Source organism: Schistocerca piceifrons, chromosome 3 (assembly GCF_021461385.2).
Source record: "Schistocerca piceifrons isolate TAMUIC-IGC-003096 chromosome 3, iqSchPice1.1, whole genome shotgun sequence".
NCBI classification, from domain to species: Eukaryota; Metazoa; Arthropoda; class Insecta; order Orthoptera; family Acrididae; genus Schistocerca; species Schistocerca piceifrons.
The window spans coordinates 646,445,263-646,465,211 of record NC_060140.1 but is presented as its reverse complement, the minus strand read 5'-3'; the positions used below and the strand labels follow the sequence as shown (position 1 = coordinate 646,465,211).

General features: G+C 41.9%; 1 protein-coding gene across 1 annotated transcript in view; it reads left to right on the top strand.

The window, feature by feature from the left end:
- LOC124788926 (trypsin delta-like) overlaps positions 1 to 5,447 on the top strand; it is a 28,127-nt gene extending 22,680 nt beyond the window's left edge. Inside the window, exon 2 of the mRNA XM_047256210.1 lies at positions 5,082 to 5,447. Within this exon, the coding sequence (XP_047112166.1) occupies positions 5,082 to 5,447 (366 nt within the window). The remainder of the gene's footprint in view (positions 1 to 5,081) is intronic.
- Positions 5,448 to 19,949: the final 14,502 nt, after the last annotated feature.

The following is a 19,949-nucleotide window of genomic DNA, read 5'->3' as shown; positions in this document are numbered from 1 at the left end:
CAAGTGTTGATGGATGCATCGGGAAGGGGATGGATTCAAATACCTCGCTTAACACTGAGGTGAGGCAGATGGGGCGGTAGGAGGAGGTATCAGTGGGAATTTTTTGCGGGTTTGAGGAAAAGTATGATTCTGGGTGCTTTCCATTGCTGCGGATAGTAAGCTGTCGAGAGGACAGTGGTGTAAAAGCTTGTAAAATCCGTGAGAAAGAAGAGGTGGCCTTCTTTGAGATAAGTAATGCAGTCGTGACTGATTGGAAGTGTTGAGTTTTTTGTGGAATAATTGTTTTATGTAGCTTGCTGCAGTAGGTGTATGTAATTCTCTTTGTAGTATGTTGCCCAAGCACTGGAAGCCAAAATCCAGGGGTGGAACAGTGGTAACTGTACGTTCTTGGATGTTAAGGGAACGTGAGTATTGAAAATGTGTGTTATCAGGGATGGAGAAGGTGTCAGACAGGTAGGATGCCAAAGGATTAGCTTTGCTCAGGTTTTCAGGTTAGGGACGGATATCGTAGATAAGCGGGTAATAAGTATGGGATTATTACCAGTGAGTCGATGGAATGCTTTCCAGTACTTGGCAGAGTTAATGGGGAGTGTAGCGTTGAATTGGGTTCATGTCTTTTCTCAGTGCTGGCGTTTTTTTTACGCATCATAAATTCTTGATACGTTTCCGTATTTCCCAGAGACGTGTGAGTGCATCCAGGTCATGAGTCTGCAAGAAGGAGTAGTACTTACAACGGTATTCTCGGAGGAGTAGTAGGCCATGCGAGGGAAAGTTTAGTGATGGCAGGGCACAGCCTGTTAAATACGCACAAGATTTTGTTGGGACAAATGAGAATACTTGCTCACGCATCGACCTATGGGGACTCTGCGATCAGGGAAGCAGTTGAAATTAGTCTTTGTGAAAACAACTTCAATAGAGACGCCGGCTATGAACCTAGCGATTGTTGGAAGCTTGCACTTGATAAAGAATAAGCACAGAGAAAGACTAGTTGCAGTTTACCTCCTCATGTGGGGGATGTCGCTGCACGCAGCGTTGGATAGAGGGTGCAACTAAATCTATGGACATAGAGAGCGCCACCTCAGCACGCACCATTCCCGTGCTGTCATTATGACGTAATGCAGTCAATCGAATGCAGTTCTGTTGGTATAAAAATGCGAGTGTGCTAGTTCTCGATATTAAGTCCTGGCCCCTGACGACGACGATAGAGGGAACCATCGAAAGCTTGGAATTTTATCCCAGTTTTCCGGGGAAAGTAAATCAAGGATTCCATCGCGAAGAACTTCGTTTCTCTTGATATGTTTTTAATTTCTGTATACCTTGTAGTTCTCAGACAGCCGTCTTATGAAACACTGAAGATACGTAGGTAAGAGAGAGACAGAGAGAGTTTGTAATTCAGAGAGAGTTTGTAATTAAGAGAGAGAAATGTTAATCATTTCCCTCGCAAGAAATATAATACTTTTTTTATAATTACTTGACTCCAAACCTTACAAGCTAGTCTCTACAGCAGTTGTTATCAATGAATTTGTACTTACTACGCTCCACAGTTCTTAGATTTGATAGAGTTTGTACTTTCCTAAATGGCATCGATCAGAAAAGTTAAGACATCGAAGCCTCATGAACATAATCCATCCATCAGGGTGCTGTCGAATAGTTCTGAGATAACATGGTTAAGTACTAACTCTGTTCTTTTAAACTCAGTAGATTTTTCCAACTGAGTAACACACACTTAGGCTACACCGCTCTCGAGACAGAATTATACAGGGTGGTCCATTGATCGTGACCGGACCAAATATCTCACGAAATAGGCGTCAAACGAAAAAACTACAAAGAACGAAACTTATCTAGCTTGAAGGGGGAAACCAGATGGCGCTATGGTTGGCCTGCTAGATGGCGCTGCCATACGTCAAACGGATATCAACTGCGTTTTTTTGAATAGTATCCCCCATTCTTATTACATATTCGTGTAGTACGTAAAGAAATATGAATGTTTTAGTTGGACCACTTTTTCCGCTTTGTGATATATGGCGCTGTAATAGTCACAATTTTAGACGAACAATTGGTAACAGGTAGGTTGTTTAAATTAAAATACAGAACGTAGGTATGTTTGAACATTTTATTTCGGTTGTTCCAGTGGGATACATGTACCTTTGTGAACTTATCAGTTCTGAGAACGCATGCTGTTACAGCGTGATTACCTGTAAATACCACATTAATGCAATAAATGCTCGAAATGACGTCCGTCTACCTCAGTGCATTTGGCAATACGTGTAACGACATTCCTCTCAACAGCGAGTAGTTCGCCTTCCGTAATGTTCGCACATGCACTGACAATGCGCTAACGCATGTTGTCAGGTGTTGTCGGTGGATAACGAAAGCAAATATCCTTTACCTTTCCCCACAGAAAGAAATCCGGGGACGTCAGATCCGGTGAACGTGCGGGCCATAGTATGGTGCTTCGACGACCAATCCACCTGTCATGAAATATGCTATTCAATACCGCTTCAACCGCACGCGAGCTATGTGCCAGACCTCCATCATGTTGGAAGTACATCGCCATTTTGTCATGCAGTGAAACATCTTGTAGTAACATCGGTAGGACATTACGTAGGAAATCAGCATACATTGCACCATTTAGATTGCCATCGATAAAATGGGGGCCCATTAACCTTCCTCACATAATGCCGCACCATACATCAACCCGCCAAGGTCGCTGATGTTCCACTTGTCGCAGCCATCGTGGATTTTTCGTTGCCCAATAGTGCATATTATGGCGATTTACGTTACCGCTGTTGGTGAATGACGCTTCCTTGCTAAATAGAACGTGTGCAAATAATCTGTCACCGTCCCGTAATTTCTCTTGTGCGCAGTGACAGAACTGCACACGATATTCAAAGTCGTCGCCATGCAATTCCTGGTGCATAGAAATACGTTACGGCCGGCCGTTGTGGCCGAGCGGTTCTAGGCGCTTCAGTCTGGAACCGCGCGACCGCTACGGTAGCAGGTTCGAATCCTGCCTCGGGCATGGATGTGTGTGATGTCCTTAGGTTAGTTAGGTTTAAGTAGTTCTAAGTTCTAGGGGACTGATGACCTCAGATGCTAAGTCCCAGTGCTCAGAGCCATTTAAACCATTTTAAATATGTTACGGGTGCAATCGATGTTGGTGTAGCAATCTCAACACCGACGTGTTTGAGATTCCCGATTCTCGCGCAATATGTCTGCTACTGATGTGCGGATTAGCCGCGACAGCAGCTAAAACACCTACTTGGGCATCATCATTTGTTGCAGGTCGTGGTTGACGTTTCGAATGTGGCTGAACACTTCGTGTTTCCTTAAATAACGTAACTATCCGGCGAACGATCCGGACGCTAGGATGGTGTCGTCCAGGATACCGAGCAGCATACACAGCACACGACCGTTGGGCATTTTGAGCGCAATAGCCATACATCAACACGATATCGACCTTTTCCACAATTGGTAAACGGTCCATTTTAACACGGGTATGTATCACGAAGGAAATACCGCCCGCACTGGCGGAATGTTACGTGATACCCCCCGTACTTATACGTTTCTGACTATTACAGCGCCATCTATCACAAAGCGAAAAAAGTGGTCCAACTAAAACATTCATATTTCTTAACGTACTACACAAATATGTAATAAAAAATAGGGGTTCCTGTTTCAAGAAACGCTGTTGCTATCCATTTGACCTATGGCAGCGCCATCTAGAGGGCCAACCATAGCCCCATCTGGTTTCCCCCTTCAAGCTAGACAAGTTTCGTTCTTTGTAGTTTTTTTCATTTGACGCTTATTTCGTGAGATATTTGGCACGGTCACTATCAATGGACCACTCTGTATATTCCTTCGTACTCCAGTTTGGAGGACTGGTATGTTAGAAGTAACTACAAAATAGTCATGAAAGAAGAGTTTCAGGTGTCGATCATTTGGATACAGGGCTGTTCGATTCAAGTGAGAAGGAGAAAAGCTAAGATTACGGAAAATTCACAGGTCCCACACACAAAGTAAGATTTCAAATTATTGGAAAGAAGGTACAATAACCAATGTATTGAAGAAAGGAGGCAAAACGAATACCAACAAATACTTGTAAATAACCCTTCTTTACATGACGTATAATCTTTACACTGGGATACCCATCACACAACTCGACCAGTAATTTAGAACTTCTTGCTTGAAGAAGAATTTATTCCAACAGGTGTGGATGCAGCACAAAGAATGTTCCGGAAGTGAAGCAGAAGGCTGAGAGAAATGATAACTGAACCTCAACTGCTACATTGAGGTAGTCGGATAAGACACGTGTTGTGTTATTTTGAGAAGCAAGCTCCTGGAAGTAATGGACAATGGAGCTTTCACGGGGTGTACTACATAGAGGAACCCCTACTACCAGGCTCAAGCAGTTGTGACAATGGCGCCACTATAAAGCATTACTTGCACACGCCAACCAGAGAAGTTAACTAAAGTAAACTGAATGAAGTGAAATAAAACTATACTATGATAGGAATTTTGATATAGTCCGTAAAGGTACACTCAGTATACTCAGCAATTATCGTTGAGAAAATAATAAAACATTCTGTATGTCGACAGATAGGTAACGACCATAAAAAAAATTACTCACCTATTCGAGAAATATCCCTTTCGAGATCATTGTTTCCATATCTTGCAGAGTGCAGAAGAAATCCATGGTTACGTTGTTGTGTGACTGACTATAATTATGTGCCCTTCAGTGAGATAATGTTTCAAATGTTTTGTGAAGTAGTGAGCCTGAAAAAAAAATATTCTTTGGTATACAGGTGATCCAGTTAATTATTATCAAAGAAAATTATATAATAGATATGACACTATAGAATCCTCTCTTTAGTCCACCAGCTAAAGTCCCTCTACAAGTCCGAAATAATAGTAAGTTGTCAGAATCCAACCTTTCAGGAACTGTAGTTAAAGCCACTCTTCTTCCAGTCTCTTTCTAATACTCTTCAACATGTATGTCTTTCCATTGTTTGAACTTTGAAGTAATTTATGATACGACTCTTTTTCCGTTGTAATCTCTGACATCAAAACATTCTTTGCAGCCGGTCGTCCTCGGCAGATCGGAGTTGTCTGGCGGCGCCGGGGTGTTCGTCTCCGGCTGGGGCGATATGAGACACGGAGATGCTTCCTCAGACCAACTGCATGCCGTCAGTATGGCGATTGTTGAACGTTCCTTGTGCAATGCCATTTATCGTGGTCTCATAACAGACCGTATGATATGCGCCGAAAACACTGACACTGGCAAGGATGTTTGTCATGGTGCTAGCGGAAGTCCACTGGTTCAAGGCGCCATACAGTATGGCATCGCCTCCTGGGGCAACGGATGTTCGTCGGCAACTTATCCTGGAGTGTATACCAACGTTGCCGATCTGCGATACTGGATTATTTCAACAACTGGCATGAAGTAAACTATCTCACCGACATATAATGGCCACACCATAAATACCCCATCGATTTGAGATAACTACACCATAAACATCACACCGATTTATGATAACTACACCATACACGTTACTGATCTACAATAAAGTGTTAATTCCGTCCTGAATCATATCCTGTAAACCAAGAAAGTACCCATAGATTTTTTAAACTTAATTTTTCAAGACGAAGGTGAAAAACCGCTCTCACAATTCAGGCATACGCAAAATACGTTCATCCTTCTGAAGTAACCTTAATCTAACATTTTCTACTCAACGACTTCTGTAGGAAGTTAATTACTTCATAGCACGCCCTATTATGAACTTGGGTACAGGAACAAAAGAGAAGTGATCATACTAGTGCTACAGGTTTGCATTCAGCTGTAGTAAACACACTCTACCAGAAATAGATAACTGTGCGTGGCTCGATGTTCATAGTGTAACAGTATCTCAAAGATGGCCACCAAGCTAAGGAACAACCTTGGATCATTAATCACCGCGAACAGTACAGCACAAGCAAGTGGCGAACGAGGTAGCAGCAGCGGGTTAAAGTCTGTGAATCCCATTAAGTTTAATACTTTTTATTTACATGCTTCTACTCTGCAGTAACTTATATATTGTTCTTGCTTGTATGTAATGTTTTAAATGTTTTTTGCTGTTTCTGGTTTTAAAAGAGTTAGAATAAAGTCTGATTCATTATGTGGTATGTGTAAACATAGTCTGAAGATCTTCGCTCGCATGATTCAGTCTGAACCAGCGGCTGTTAAATGAAACTGAGTAGCGCTCAGATCTCGAAGCAATGATTGTCTATTGGGGTCCAGTGCGGTAGTCTCAGTTCTCAGTACTTATACAACTGTTTGTGGTTCTGCTCTATCTGGTTTCTTGGTAGAGGCTTAATCACCACCTACATTACATTAGGAGTAGCTTTAAAATTTTTGTTTTTATTCTTTGTAGACCATAATTTTAGCAATATCGCTTTACGTCGCCTGCGACGCAATAGTCGTTTTGTTTTATTGCTTTTTCTTGGGGTCTGCTAATAGTTTCTCAGTCTCTGACTAATTGTCTTAGTATGTTTTTTCGTGGTATTATATATTTCTGAATGGTAGGAAATTGATAGAGATTGCCCTTGTGAGGAAATTTTCGCTGTCCAGAGATAGTTAAAAAGTTTGGATACGGTCGCGAGGGTTCAGACTGTGGACCTTAGCTCTAAAGACCTTTGGACAGCCGGCCGGGTGGCCGAGCGGTTCTAGGCGCTGCAGTCTGGAACAGCACGACCGCTACGGTCACAGGTTCGAATCCTGCCTCGGCCATGGATGTGTGTGATGTCCTTAGGTTAGTTAGGTTTAAGTTGTTCTAAGTCTAGGGGATTTATGACCTCAGAAGTTAAGTCCCATAGTGCTCAGAGCCATTTGAACCATTTGAACGTTTGGACACTTCTAGCAAAAGCCATAGTACCTCTGGTGGGTCTGGAATTCCTCAGAAACCACTTTGTCGCTGTAACCTCTGATGGGCATGATTGCCCTCTATTGAGGCCAAGTAGTAGATCGCGTTGGTTGGCATATTTCTGAGTTCAACGTGAATACGAGCACTGGTTTTACCTCTGTCTCATTATTCCTTGACAACAGTTATGAAGTGTTCCACGTAACATAGTTAATAGCATAGCTACGCCAGCACGGAGTTTTTATCTTTTGGCCGATTCCCCTGAAAAGTATGAACGAGCATGGAGGAAAGATGTGCTGGTGTCTGGGTATTGCAACATTAGATGGGTCTGGAACCCCACAGTCACGGATGTAGCAGGCAAGTGGGGAATGAATGCCGCTATGCCTCGGAATGGTAATGTTTGTCGGAAATCTCGGCCGTGATGTGGATGAAGCTCTGTCAGTGATTGCTGAACGCACTGGATGCAACCGGCTGAAAATATAGGGCATATCGACACGAAAGGAACGTGATGGTTCTATGTTATTTCTGGCGGCTTGCTGGATTCCTGAAGACCGTCGCACTCGGAGTGTAAGCAAGACTGGCAATTTGCATCATCGTACCCACAGCCGATCATAGTGCTTCGGTCTGGACCCAAGTGGTAGGCCAAAACCAGTGGCTCGGACGATTCTGCGAAGATAGTACATGTCGTATTTTTTTTACCTCTGGTATCTGTTCGAGAATTATATACTTAGCCCACACCCTTCGGAATATGAGACATAGGACTGTTGTTAGATTAAACTCCTCTGTAAGTTGGTTAATGAATAACGTGGTAGAGGAAGGAGTTAACCACTCAAGAGAACAATCATCCCAGCAGATCAGAAAGAGTATTAGTTAACTGCAGAAATAAACGTCGTAATGTTTCCGGAAGTAGTTTCATTAATTAAATCTAATAATATCTTAGCGCTAGTAAGAACATAATGGTGGCTGTAAGCGGAAGCAAATAGAAGCGAAATCATTTATAACTGAACAAACATTACAGGGGTAAGTAAGATGTTAATGATAAAAATGCTTTCATTATTGTAAAGATGACGATTATTGCTAGTGAAGTAATTACACATTCTGAGTGTGTAAGCATCGAAGGTGGCTCAAACGTAGTACTCTGGAGCTGTTACAGAGCGCCTTCCTGAGGAGCTGTCGTGGCAGAATTAATTCAGAAGGACTTTGTTGTAAATTTTGTGATCATCCAATCAGAAAAGACAGAGCCTTCAGCATGTCATCTGCAGGATGATAATACAATTGAAACAAATTCTTGGGACTTGAGTGGGAGAAAACTGATACCTGAGGATGACGTCTTAGATATACTTAATAACAGGCCTTAATAACTTTTCGAACAGTTAAAGTAGAGGAAGAAGTCATTTGACGATATGACGTCTTTAGCGTCACTGACTAAAGCTGTTCTAAGGAATATTGTTAATAACTGCAGTCATTACCATCGGTTCTAACTTCAGTTACGTTTTACCACAAAGACGAGGGAAGTTCCGTCTTTTGTAAATGAAATTTGTTCTTGAATACCAGACACGTTTCACCTGTTCATCTTAAGCATCTTCAGTGCTGTAGAATACATACAAAATTATTTAATTATACACATTTTGGCATGAGATTTATAGTGATTCTTTAGCGGTTTGTTGGGCTCTACCTGTTTCTATTTACAGATACGCTGAGGTGACAAAAGTCCAGGGATTGCGATGTGTACATATACACATGGTGGTAGTAAGCTGTACACAAGATACATAATGGAATTGCATTGTCGGAGCTGTTGTTTGTATGCAGATGATTCATCTGAAAAGGTTTCCGATGTGATTATTGCGTCACGACAGGAATTAACAGACTTTGAACACGGAACGGTAGTTAGAGATAGACGCATGGCACATTCAGTTTCGGAAATCGGTAGGCAATATTCCGGGATCCACAGTGCCAAGACTGTGCCGAGAAGACCGAATTTCATGCATTACCTCTCACCGTGGACAACGCAGTGGCCGATCGCCTTCGCTTAACGACGGATTGAAGAGGGGTTCGTGTAGAGTTGTCACTGCTAACAGAAAAGCAACACTGCGTGAAATAACCGCAGAAATCAGTGTGGGGCATGCGACGAACGTGTCGATGAGCAGACTGCGTCGAAATGTGTCCTTTAATGGACTGTGGCAGCAGACGACCGACGCCAGTGACTTTGGTAACAGCATGATATTGCCTGCACAGCCTCTTCTGGACTGGTGATCATATGGATTGGACCATAGATGATTGGAAAACCGTGGCGTCGTCAGATGAGTTCCGATTTCAGTTGGTAAGAGCTGATGATAGGGTTCGAGTGTGGATTAGACCCCACGAAGTGATGGCCCCAAGTTGTCAACAAGGCACTGCCCAAGCTGGTGGTGGCTCCATAGTGGTGCTGGTTGTATTGTATGAAGTGTAATGGTCCTCCGATCCAAGTGAACCAATTATTGAAAGAAAGTGGCTATATTCGGCTGCTTGGAAACAAGTTGAGCCATTCGTGGACTTCATGTGCTAAACAACGATGGGACTTTTATGGATGACAGTGCTCTATGTTACCGGGCCCCAATTGCTTGTGATTATTTGAGGATCATTGTGGACAATTTGAGCTAGTGATTTGGTCTTCCAGATCTCCCGACATGAATCCCATCGAACATTTATGGGACATAATCTACAGAGCAGTTCGTGCACAAAATCTTGCAATGGCAACACTTTCGCAATCATGGACGGCTATATTTCTGCAGTTGAGTTCCGACGATTATTTTAGTCCGTGCCACGTCGAGTTGCCGCGCTGCGCTGGGAAAAACGAGATCAGACATAATCGTAGGAGGTGTCACATGGCTTTCGTCAACTCTGATAATCCATCAAGGAAAGTGAGACTGCAGCTGGACACGGAGTACGTGAATAATGAAAACAAAACCAGCGGCCTTATTTGAATCCACGTAGTTTATTCTTTTCACCACGTGTTGCCAGTTTCTACACCAAATGGTGTCATCTTCACGCCCTTGCATATGGAAACACACATAACATGAAAATATGAAACCACAGCCAACATAAATCATAGCTTATGATAAAAAAGCGTAAATCACATCATAAAATTACCTAATAATATCATGATATTGTTATCCATACAAAACCAAATTTTGCATGAAATTCATATTGCAATTTTTATAACAGTGGTGTAATGGGCTCGAGGAGAACCCACACGTACAATGCAGGTGACACATTTGCTAGGCATTTGCTCAGTGGCTACTGAGGTCAGTTGTTTATGTTTTTGGGGTAGCATTACATCAACAGAACAAAGTCGTAGCAAATTCTCAACACAACATAATGAAAGGGTAAACAAACGGCATGCTCACACCCCTTGTGACTGGGTTGCTTTAGTGTTTGTTAAGTATCCACACCAAACGGTCCACACAATAAGTCCAATACCACACATTAGAAAATTTGGAAGTAACGCCCCCAGTAACCATACCAGGTTACTCAACAAACCATTCCTGTTTTAAGGGGTGTGAGCATGTCGATTGTTTACCCTTTCATTACGTTGTGCTCTGAATTTGTTACAACTTTGTTCTGTTGATGTAATGCTATATAATGAATGACTTCAACTGTCACTTTTATTTTTATTTTTGTTTTGAATGTATCGTTGTATCACATTCATTAATAACTGGAAGTGGGTTCAGTGTTGATTTTCTTTGTACGAAGCGCCTTTTGGGCGCACGTTTTTGTTATATGGTGTACCGCTACCACAGTATATTTTAGGTGTGCAGAGTTTTAACATATGAATTATGTGTTTCGTCTAGAACGTATATGGATGCGATCGCCGTTTGTCACGTTTACGTGAGTTATTACCTAGGTTACTATTATTATGAAATGTTCAGAATTCTTTGTCTTGGTCCTGGGTGTTCATATGTAGATATTTTTGCTTTTAATCTGCTGTGTTTCCATATGGGAGTTTCTAAGTTCATGGTCCGGTACATGTAGTTGCAAATAGGTGGCTACTGGTTTTACTAATTGATTTTTACCATGTTATTCTTTATAGACTATTGTTACATGTAAATAGCAGATTTGCTGCACGAGATGTTCCTCGGCAATAGTTTGTCGACATATATGATGTATTTACTTTTAACAGAGTGGGTACATTTTGACGGTGACTGTTACTAATGGTGGGAACATTGTTTTACATCCGGTGGCTTTTTTGGAATTAGTAGGAACTTTGATGACATGCTTCGTTGTTTCTTTCCAGATATTACATCCATTGCCTTTTACATATGCAAGTTACACATTCGCTAAGCTCGTGTCGTGGACCTTAGTGATGTGACTGGGTTGCTTTAGTGTAATATCAGTAGAGCACAGGTCTATCTGTATAACAGGTTTTAGGCCGTGTTCTACATTGTTGATATTTTTGGAGTATTAGATTATATGTTGGTATGTGGTTGGGTTTTTATTCTCCAGCGTATGTTCGTTCATTATATTTGTGTTGTAATTGTTTAAACAAATTTCGGGCTTGCAGCCGGTCGTCGTTCAGTACCTCGCACGATATTTCAACTGGGCAACTGCCAGTCATCTTCAGGTGAGCCGTCGCAGACTGGCGAAAACGTCCTCCGTTCCGCAATATATAGCGCGCTGTTAACTATTCTGCGCATGCATCGAAAACTTCTTCAATTTGAGCAAATCGTGGAGATGATGGGACCCATGCACTGTCCAGCTGATAGCCACTGTCACGGTTCAACAGATTTTCCGCTAGGCGTATTTCTACTGATTCTTTAATAATGGAGTCCCAGAAAGATGTTTCTGTGGACAAAATCATTGTTTTCTCATACTCCATTGAATTTCCAGTGGAAATACAATGTCCAGCAATAACGGACTTGCTTGACTGCAAAAGGCGGGTGTGACATTGATGTTCAGTGCAGCGTTCTTTCACGGACCATGTGGTTTGACCTATTTAAGCCATACCACATTGGCACGGTATCTTGTAAATTCCGGCCTTTCGTAGTAGCGGATTGTCCTTTACTGATCTCACAAGGTCCGCAATCTTTGATGGAGGGTTAAAAACCGCTTTTACCTTAAATTTTCGGAGGATTCTTGTTATTTTAAACGAAGTGCTGCCAACGAAAGGAATAGAAGCTGAAGATTGTTCCGGCATGTTCTCCTCTTTATCCACTTCCTGCTTCTTAGTTTTAACTGTTAGTGCCCTGTCAATATGCCGGATAGAATACCCATTTTCGCTGAATACTGTCTTTAGATGAGCGAGTTCTTGAGGTAAGCTATCTAGATCTGAGACAGTATGAGCTCTATGAACAAGTGTTTTAAGCACACTCATGGTTTGGCACGGGTGATGGCAACTCGCTACTTGCAGGTACAAATCAGTATGAGTGGGCTTCCGATAAACTGAATGCCCTAGAGAACCATCATTCTTCCTTCATCCAAGAAAGGCAAACAACCAACTTTCTCTATTTCCATGGTGAACCGGATGTTGCTGTGAATGGAGTTAAGGTGATGTAGAAACTCCATTAATTTTTCTCCATGAGGCCACATTGTGAAAGTATCATCCATATACCTCGAAAAAACTGTTTGTTTAAGGGCAGCTGATTCAAGCGCTCTCTCCTCAAAATCCTCCATAAAAAGGTTGGCCACCAAGGGAGACAGGAGGCTACCAATGGTGCCACCGTCAGTCTGTTCAAAATATTCTTGATTAAACATAAAATAAGTTGAGGGAAGAGCGTGCCTAAACAAAGCAGTGATATCAACAGGAAACATGTTACCAATCAGTGTCAAAGAATCTGCTAGAGGAACCTTTGTCAAAAGTAGGACCACATCAAAACTTAGCAGAAGATCTACACCCAGTCTATTAATAAAATCAGCTGAGTTTCGTATCCGATGTGAGCATTTGACCACGAAAGGTCTCAGCAAGGAAGCGAGATGTTTTGCTAAATCATATGTAGGAGCTTCGATGTTTCTCACTGTTGGACGCAGGGGAAGACTCTCTTTATGAACCTCTGGAAGGACATACAGTCTTGATGGTGCACAACCATGTGGTCTTAACCTCTTGATGGTCTCTTGCGGTAAGGAGGAGGAATTTAATAGTGCTGAAGTTTCCTGTTGCACACGTCCTACAGGATCATAATCAATCCTCCTATAGGTAGAGTCAGTTAGCAGACCATACAGCTTATCTTTATACACACCACGAGGTAACAAAACAGTTGCATTACCTTTTGAAACGTCCCCTTTGAACAATTTATACAAGACTGTGCTTAAACTGACACACAATATTTTGTTAGCGCAACGCAATCTGACTTTCAAAATTCCCTACAAAAGAATGGCCCTGACTAACATTAAACTATACCTTTCACAAATCACTTACCTCACAAAAATCTTCGCTGCTCAAGCTACTGCAATACAGCGAGCGCCACTACTGCCAGCTAAATAAAAGATTCAAACTATGGAAGGCACTAACTACTGATAGGGATAGTTAGCAAATGCAAGATATTAATAGAGAACAAACAATGTATTTACCTTGATATCATCATATATAAATATAGCAGTTCATGACAAATTACAAATCTCCGCCATCTCTCTCCCCACATCCACCACTGCTGGCGGCTCACCTCCAACTGCGCAACGCTACGCGCTGTTCACAGCCAGCTGCCTAACACTACAATGGCAGACAACAATGTAAACTAGCCACAGACTGCACACAGCACAGCCAGTGATTTTCATATTGAGCGCTACGTAACGTTGCCAATAAGAAAACATAAACAGCCTACTTACATAGAGAAAACATAAACAGCCTACTTACATAGAGAAAACATAAACAGCCTACTTACACTTTGTCAGCTTTCAATATCACTACGTCAGGTTCTTCTCTCAGATTTCGTAATGCAGCTCTTTCTGCAGAGGTGAAGTTACTCCGTTGAGTAGGAGCCTTCAACAGAGCACGGCAAGTTTCCCTTCTTATATCTTCTGCAGCATCCAAAGGAAGACGTCGTACAGCTTCTTCAACACCACTGAAAAAACTTATTAATGGCGGTGCTGCAGGTGTAGGTGCAAAATTGAGTCCCTTGCTTAATACAGACAGCGTCGCGTCGTCCAAATTCTTCTCCATGAGATTGACAACGGAACGTCGTACAATTACTCCTTCTGTCGACGGCTTCTGTGGCAACAGGCGATAAAATTTTGATATCTGCTGACAGTTAGCATCCTTGTGGATCCTATCTAACTTGGCCGAAGTCAAACTTGGCCGAAGCCACTCCATCAGCCCAGTCCCATGATACAGGAGGAAAATGCCTTGCAACCTTTAGATGTAACTGGTAAAGTTCTGCTGAAACAGTATCTAGCCTTCGTCTTGTATAGCAAATCATCTCTTTTGAAATAGCATGACTAGCCTTCTCAGTAATCTTACGTGCAGCGGCGGTCTTAATGAAATGAGTCACTCTAGCAAATTTTGGGATAATGTCATGTTCTCGACATCTCAATAAAAAGGTTAAAGAACTTAAAAGCTTTGCTTTTTTACCACATAGCTTCTCGAAACTTCGGATCTGTGAGGCCATCTCCTCCCCGTAAACGCGTCTGATGTGAATTTTAAGATTTTCCCGGCGAATTGATTCTTCAAAAAAACTTCGGGCCTGCAGCCGGTCCTCGTTCAATACCTCGCACGATATGTCAACTGGGCACCTGCCAGTCATCTTCAGGTGAGCCGTCCCAAACTGGCGAAAGCGTTTTTTTTCCTTTATTGTCATTTCATTCCCCTGCCCCATATGGGCAGGGGAGGGCTGTCATATGCGCAATCCGCCCCTCTTCAGCTGAGTGACATGACGGCTAATACAATAAGAAAATGGTACACATAAGGGCGATAAAAAGAGGGACATAAAACAGAGTAAGGGGAGATAATGGAGGTAAAAATACACTGACATGGAGAAGTCAGTCATGGGGACAATTAAAAAAGTAGACACAAAGTTAAAAAAAAACAGTTGGCGAATCGTAGAACACAAAAAAGACACTGAAGTCACACACACACACACAGTTTAAAAGTTGGCCACAGTATTTAAAACACTCCAGAACAACACACTTCAAACCCACTTGGACCACATACGATGAAGAATAAAAGTACCAGTTGGGACCTGCCGAGGGAGAGGCCTGAGAGGCTGGAAAAGGAGGGGAGAGCAAGGTGCAGCAGGGGAGGGATCGGGATGAAAGTAGTAAGGACGCCAGTGGGTGCACAGGAGGCAGGTGGCGCAGAAGATGAAGAGGGAAGTCAAGGCAGGAGGGAGTGCAGAGACACTGAAGGGGTGCACAGCAGAGGGAGGGGGGGTAGGAGGGAAAGCCGCTCAGGAAAAGTGAGGGGGAGGAGAGGGGGCGGCGAATATGTCCTCAGTTCCGCAATTTATAGGGCGCTGTAACTATTCTGCGCATGCATCGAAAATTGATAGATGGACCACACTGACCGCCGGCAGCGCCTTGCTGGTCAATAACGGAACTCGGTCGCCCTCTACGTTGCTGTTTGCTGCGGTCGTCGACGCACTCTGTCGTCTTCGATTTGAGCAAATCGTGGAGATGATGGGATTCCATGCAATGTCCAGCTGGTAGCCGCTGTCACGCTTCAACAGATTTTCCACCAGGCGTATTTCTACGGATTCTTTAATAATGGATTACCAGAAAGACGTTGCTGTGTTATTGTTATAAAAATTGCAATACAGCTGCAAAATTTGGTTTTGTGTGGATAACGGTACCATAAAAGTATTATTGTCTAATTTTATCATGTGATTTATCCTTTCTTATCATAAACTATGATTTATATTGTCTGTGCTCTCATATTTTTCTATCATGTTATGTGTGTTTCCATATGCAAGGGCCTGAAGACGACACCATTTGGTGTAGAAACTGGAAGCACATGTTAAAAAGAATAAACGATGTGGAATCAAATAAAATTTCTTCCAATAAATGTTTCTTTGCACATAACCAACGCTGTAGTGAAGTACACATCCTTCCACTACCCTTGATCTCATGCCTTAGAAGTGGCAGAGATGTCACAGAAACTTACTAAGGGATCATGAGAGAATGAAGTGAGCTGTTGGTGTGGAAAGAGTGAGTAATCAGGCACTTGCTCCCACTGCTCTTCGTCACATGCCTTATAAATGACGGAGAAATCATGGGAACTGAGTAAGGGATCATGTGAGACTGAAGTGTGGTTTTGATGTAGGAAGAGTGGGTATTACAGCACTATATTTGTGTGTGTGTGTGTGTGTGTGTGTGTGTGTGTGTGTGTGTGTGTGTGTGCATGTGTGTGTGTGTGTGTGTGTGTGTGAGTGCGTTCTGTACAATGCAAACTTTGCAGACAAATACCTATCTGAACATTTCAAACTGGAATATAACAGAAATGTAGAAAACTCCTTAAAATTAATCCAAGAAATAAAAGATACACACATTCCATAAACTGTAAAACTGCTATGATTCGATGTGAAAGACGTTTAGACTTCAATTCCAGCTGCTGATACGATTAACATTATGAAAAAACCTGACAGGAAAACCAGAAATTTCAAAAACAGCTAAAGAAGATCTTGCACAAATAATATAAATCATAAAAGTTCCCACTGAGGAAAACTACTTTAAATTTAAGACCTGCCAATGAGAAGTCAAATCTCATACATACTGGTAAATATCCTCATGAATTACACTGAAGACATAATCTTTGCAGAAATAATAGAAACAAAAAGGATACGAAATAATATACTGCTACAGATATGTAAAAAATATTATATGCTTCTTAGATGAACCGCAAGAACATACAAACAGTTTACACAAACAGATAAATGACATCAACCACAATATTCAATTCACCATGGAAACACAGACATAAGAGTTAATATATTACCTCGTAAAATCTAACAGCAAACACACTTTCAACATTTTTCCTAAAGGAAACAGCAACAGACACGATAACTCACCAGGAATCAAAAACAACCTGCATTCTCAAAATCTTGCAGCCATCAGACATATGGTTTACAGAGTATGCTGATTACCACTAAGCAAAAGCAACTATCAAGAAGAACTAACTGCGGTCATTAATGTAGCACAAAGGAATGGATACGGCAGAAACATATTAGATAAACTACATGACACCCTTAAAAAGATGATACAGACACAAGACAACAAAATTAAAAAAGAAGTCCGAATATACCAACAAGTAACAATAATACACAATGCACACTTAAACCAGAAAACACACCCCTGAAAAAAGTGACACATCACGCCGTACCACAGTCAGCTCACACACAAAATTAGTAACATCTTCATAAAACACAACATATCCTTCAAGAAAAATAGCGCAATACAAAAAGTAGAAATTGTGACAGAGAGAAAGGTAAATATGAGAGTTGAATAAAAAGTAATGCCTCCACCTTCGTTAATTGGGTTTGGATGGGAATATTTTAATAAATTAAACGCAGAAATAATCCTTAGAATGTGATTTTTAATTACCAATATTCACTTTTCCACATAATCACCAGCCGATTGGATACATTTCTGCCAACGATGAACAAGTTTTCTGAATCCGTCATGGAAGAGGTAGGCACACTGTTTCCGCAACCACAGTCTCAAAGTTCTCTCAGTGTCTTCATCAGAAGCATAATGATGTCCCTGCAGATCATCTTTTATTATCGGGAACAGATGGAAGTCAGACGGTGCTAAATCTGGACTGTATGTTGGATGCGGTATGGTAGTGAGATTCAGTCTCTGAAGCTCTGCTGTGGTGGAAAGTGAAGTGTGTGGTATGGCAAAGCAATAATGTGACCCACACGTTCTTATGAAATGCCGATTGTGCTTGCAATTTCTCTCTGAATGATACGACGATCGTCCTGAATCAAACTGTCAAAGTTTTGCTCACGAAACGTGGTGGTTGCTGTCACAGGCCGTCCAACTCTTTGTCTGTCACGCAGGTCAGATGTTCCCGCCTCAACATCTTTAAACTTACTTGCCCAACGACGCACAGTACTCACATCAACACAATCACCATAAACTGCTTTCATTCTCTGATGAATCTCCTTTGGCGTGACACCTTCTGGTGTCAAGAATTCAATGACTGCGCGTTGCTTAAATCGCATTGACCGAACGTTTGCCCAGGGTTTCATACTTCACACTGCAACAACACAGCCGTTCAATGCTAAGCCTTCCCGCCAACTGGAGCTGTGGAGAAGAGGCTACGGAACACGCCAGTACCCGCCGCATGCTAATGCTGCCAACTGTTGAAGAGTTACAAAGGTTACAACAGTTCAGGACTACGTGGATTAACGTGTAATAGGTGCAGCTCTAAATATATTTGAATGACTGCAATAAATTGTAACATTAGGTACAAATAATGGCGTGTGACGAGGGCCTCCCGTCGGGTAGACCGCTCGCCTGGTGCAAGTCTTTCGATTTGACGCCACTTCGGCGACTTGCGCGTCGATGGGGATGGAATGATGATGATTAGGACAACACAACACCCAGTCTCTGAGTGGAGAAAATCTCCGAGGCAGCCGGGAATCAAACCTGGACCCATAGGATTGACAGTCCGTCGCGCTGACCACTCAGCTACCGGGGGCAGACAGGTACAAATAGCATATAAGGCCATTGAAGAGTGAATGTACTCACTCAACTTAAGCTGAACACCTAATGAAAGAAAATCACCATCACACTGGGATAAAAACAGATGTAGAAATCTTATGGCAAAACAATAAAGGAAAGGGACTGTTCACTCTAGAGGAAGAATACTTCATTCAGAATGCCATAAATGAAAATGGAAACATTCGCAATTACCAAATCAACAACAACAGAAGACCAATATCCGAACTAATTTACAGTCATAATCCCCTTTCCCATGACCCCTTAGTCAGTTCCCATGATCCCTCAATCAGCACTAAAGGATATGACCAAGAGCAGTGCAGGCAAGAGCAGTTTACTACAATATAGGTTACGTGCGTAGAATATTTACTGGGAGGAACCTGTACTACGTGCAGTTAGCATATAGAACAAAAAATGGTTGTATGAACTAGACTGAAACATGAACGGAAGTAAGAAACACAACTGTAGACGAAAATAGCTAGATCCAAACAGCTAAATAATCACTACAAATCACATATTAAAACATGTACACTTAAATAACTTTGTATGCATCATAAACCACTAAACATGCTTAACATGAATAGGCAAAACATATCTGATTCACAGCACTAAATTCGAGTTGCAAAAGACGGAAGTTTTCTTATCTTTATGATATAGCATTATTATTCAGAGTAAGGCTTAGAAACGCAAGTAAATGATTTTGCTGAGGAAGTGTCATAATAAACAGAACACACATTATATAAGCAGTCAACATCATTCAGTCATCTCGACAGAGGAAGACGTGGAGCATTAATGAGTAAAATTGAAAAGCAAAGTACGATACGCAGTTGACTTTTATAGTTAAGTGATCGACGTACAGGGAAAATACTAAAATTGTTCAACACAATAAAGGCATCGTATATAGATTGCGTGGAAACGTCTCTCCTCTTCTAGAGGCAGATACTCTTCGGTTAGCTGCGCGGCGTAGCCGCGTTGTCTGAGGGACTTTGTCGCGGTCCGTGCTGCTCCCCACGTCGGAGGTTCGAATCCTCCCTCGGACATGGTGAAACGTCCCCTTTGAAATATTATAAATGACTGTGCTTAAACTGGCACACAATATTTTTAGCGCAACGCAATCTGACTTTCAAAACTCCCTACAAAAGAGTGGCCCTGACTAACATTAACCTATACGTTTCACAAATCACTTACCTCACAAAAATCTCGGTTACTCGAACTACTGCAATACAGCGAGCGCCACTACTGCCAGCTAAATAAAAGATTCAAACTTCGGAAGGCACTAACTACTGATAGGCATAGTTAGCAAATGAAAGATTTTAATAGAGAACAAACAATGTATTTACCTTAATAGTCATCAAAAGTCATAATACACTCCTGGAAATTGAAATAAGAACACCGTGAATTCATTGTCCCAGGAAGGGGAAACTTTAT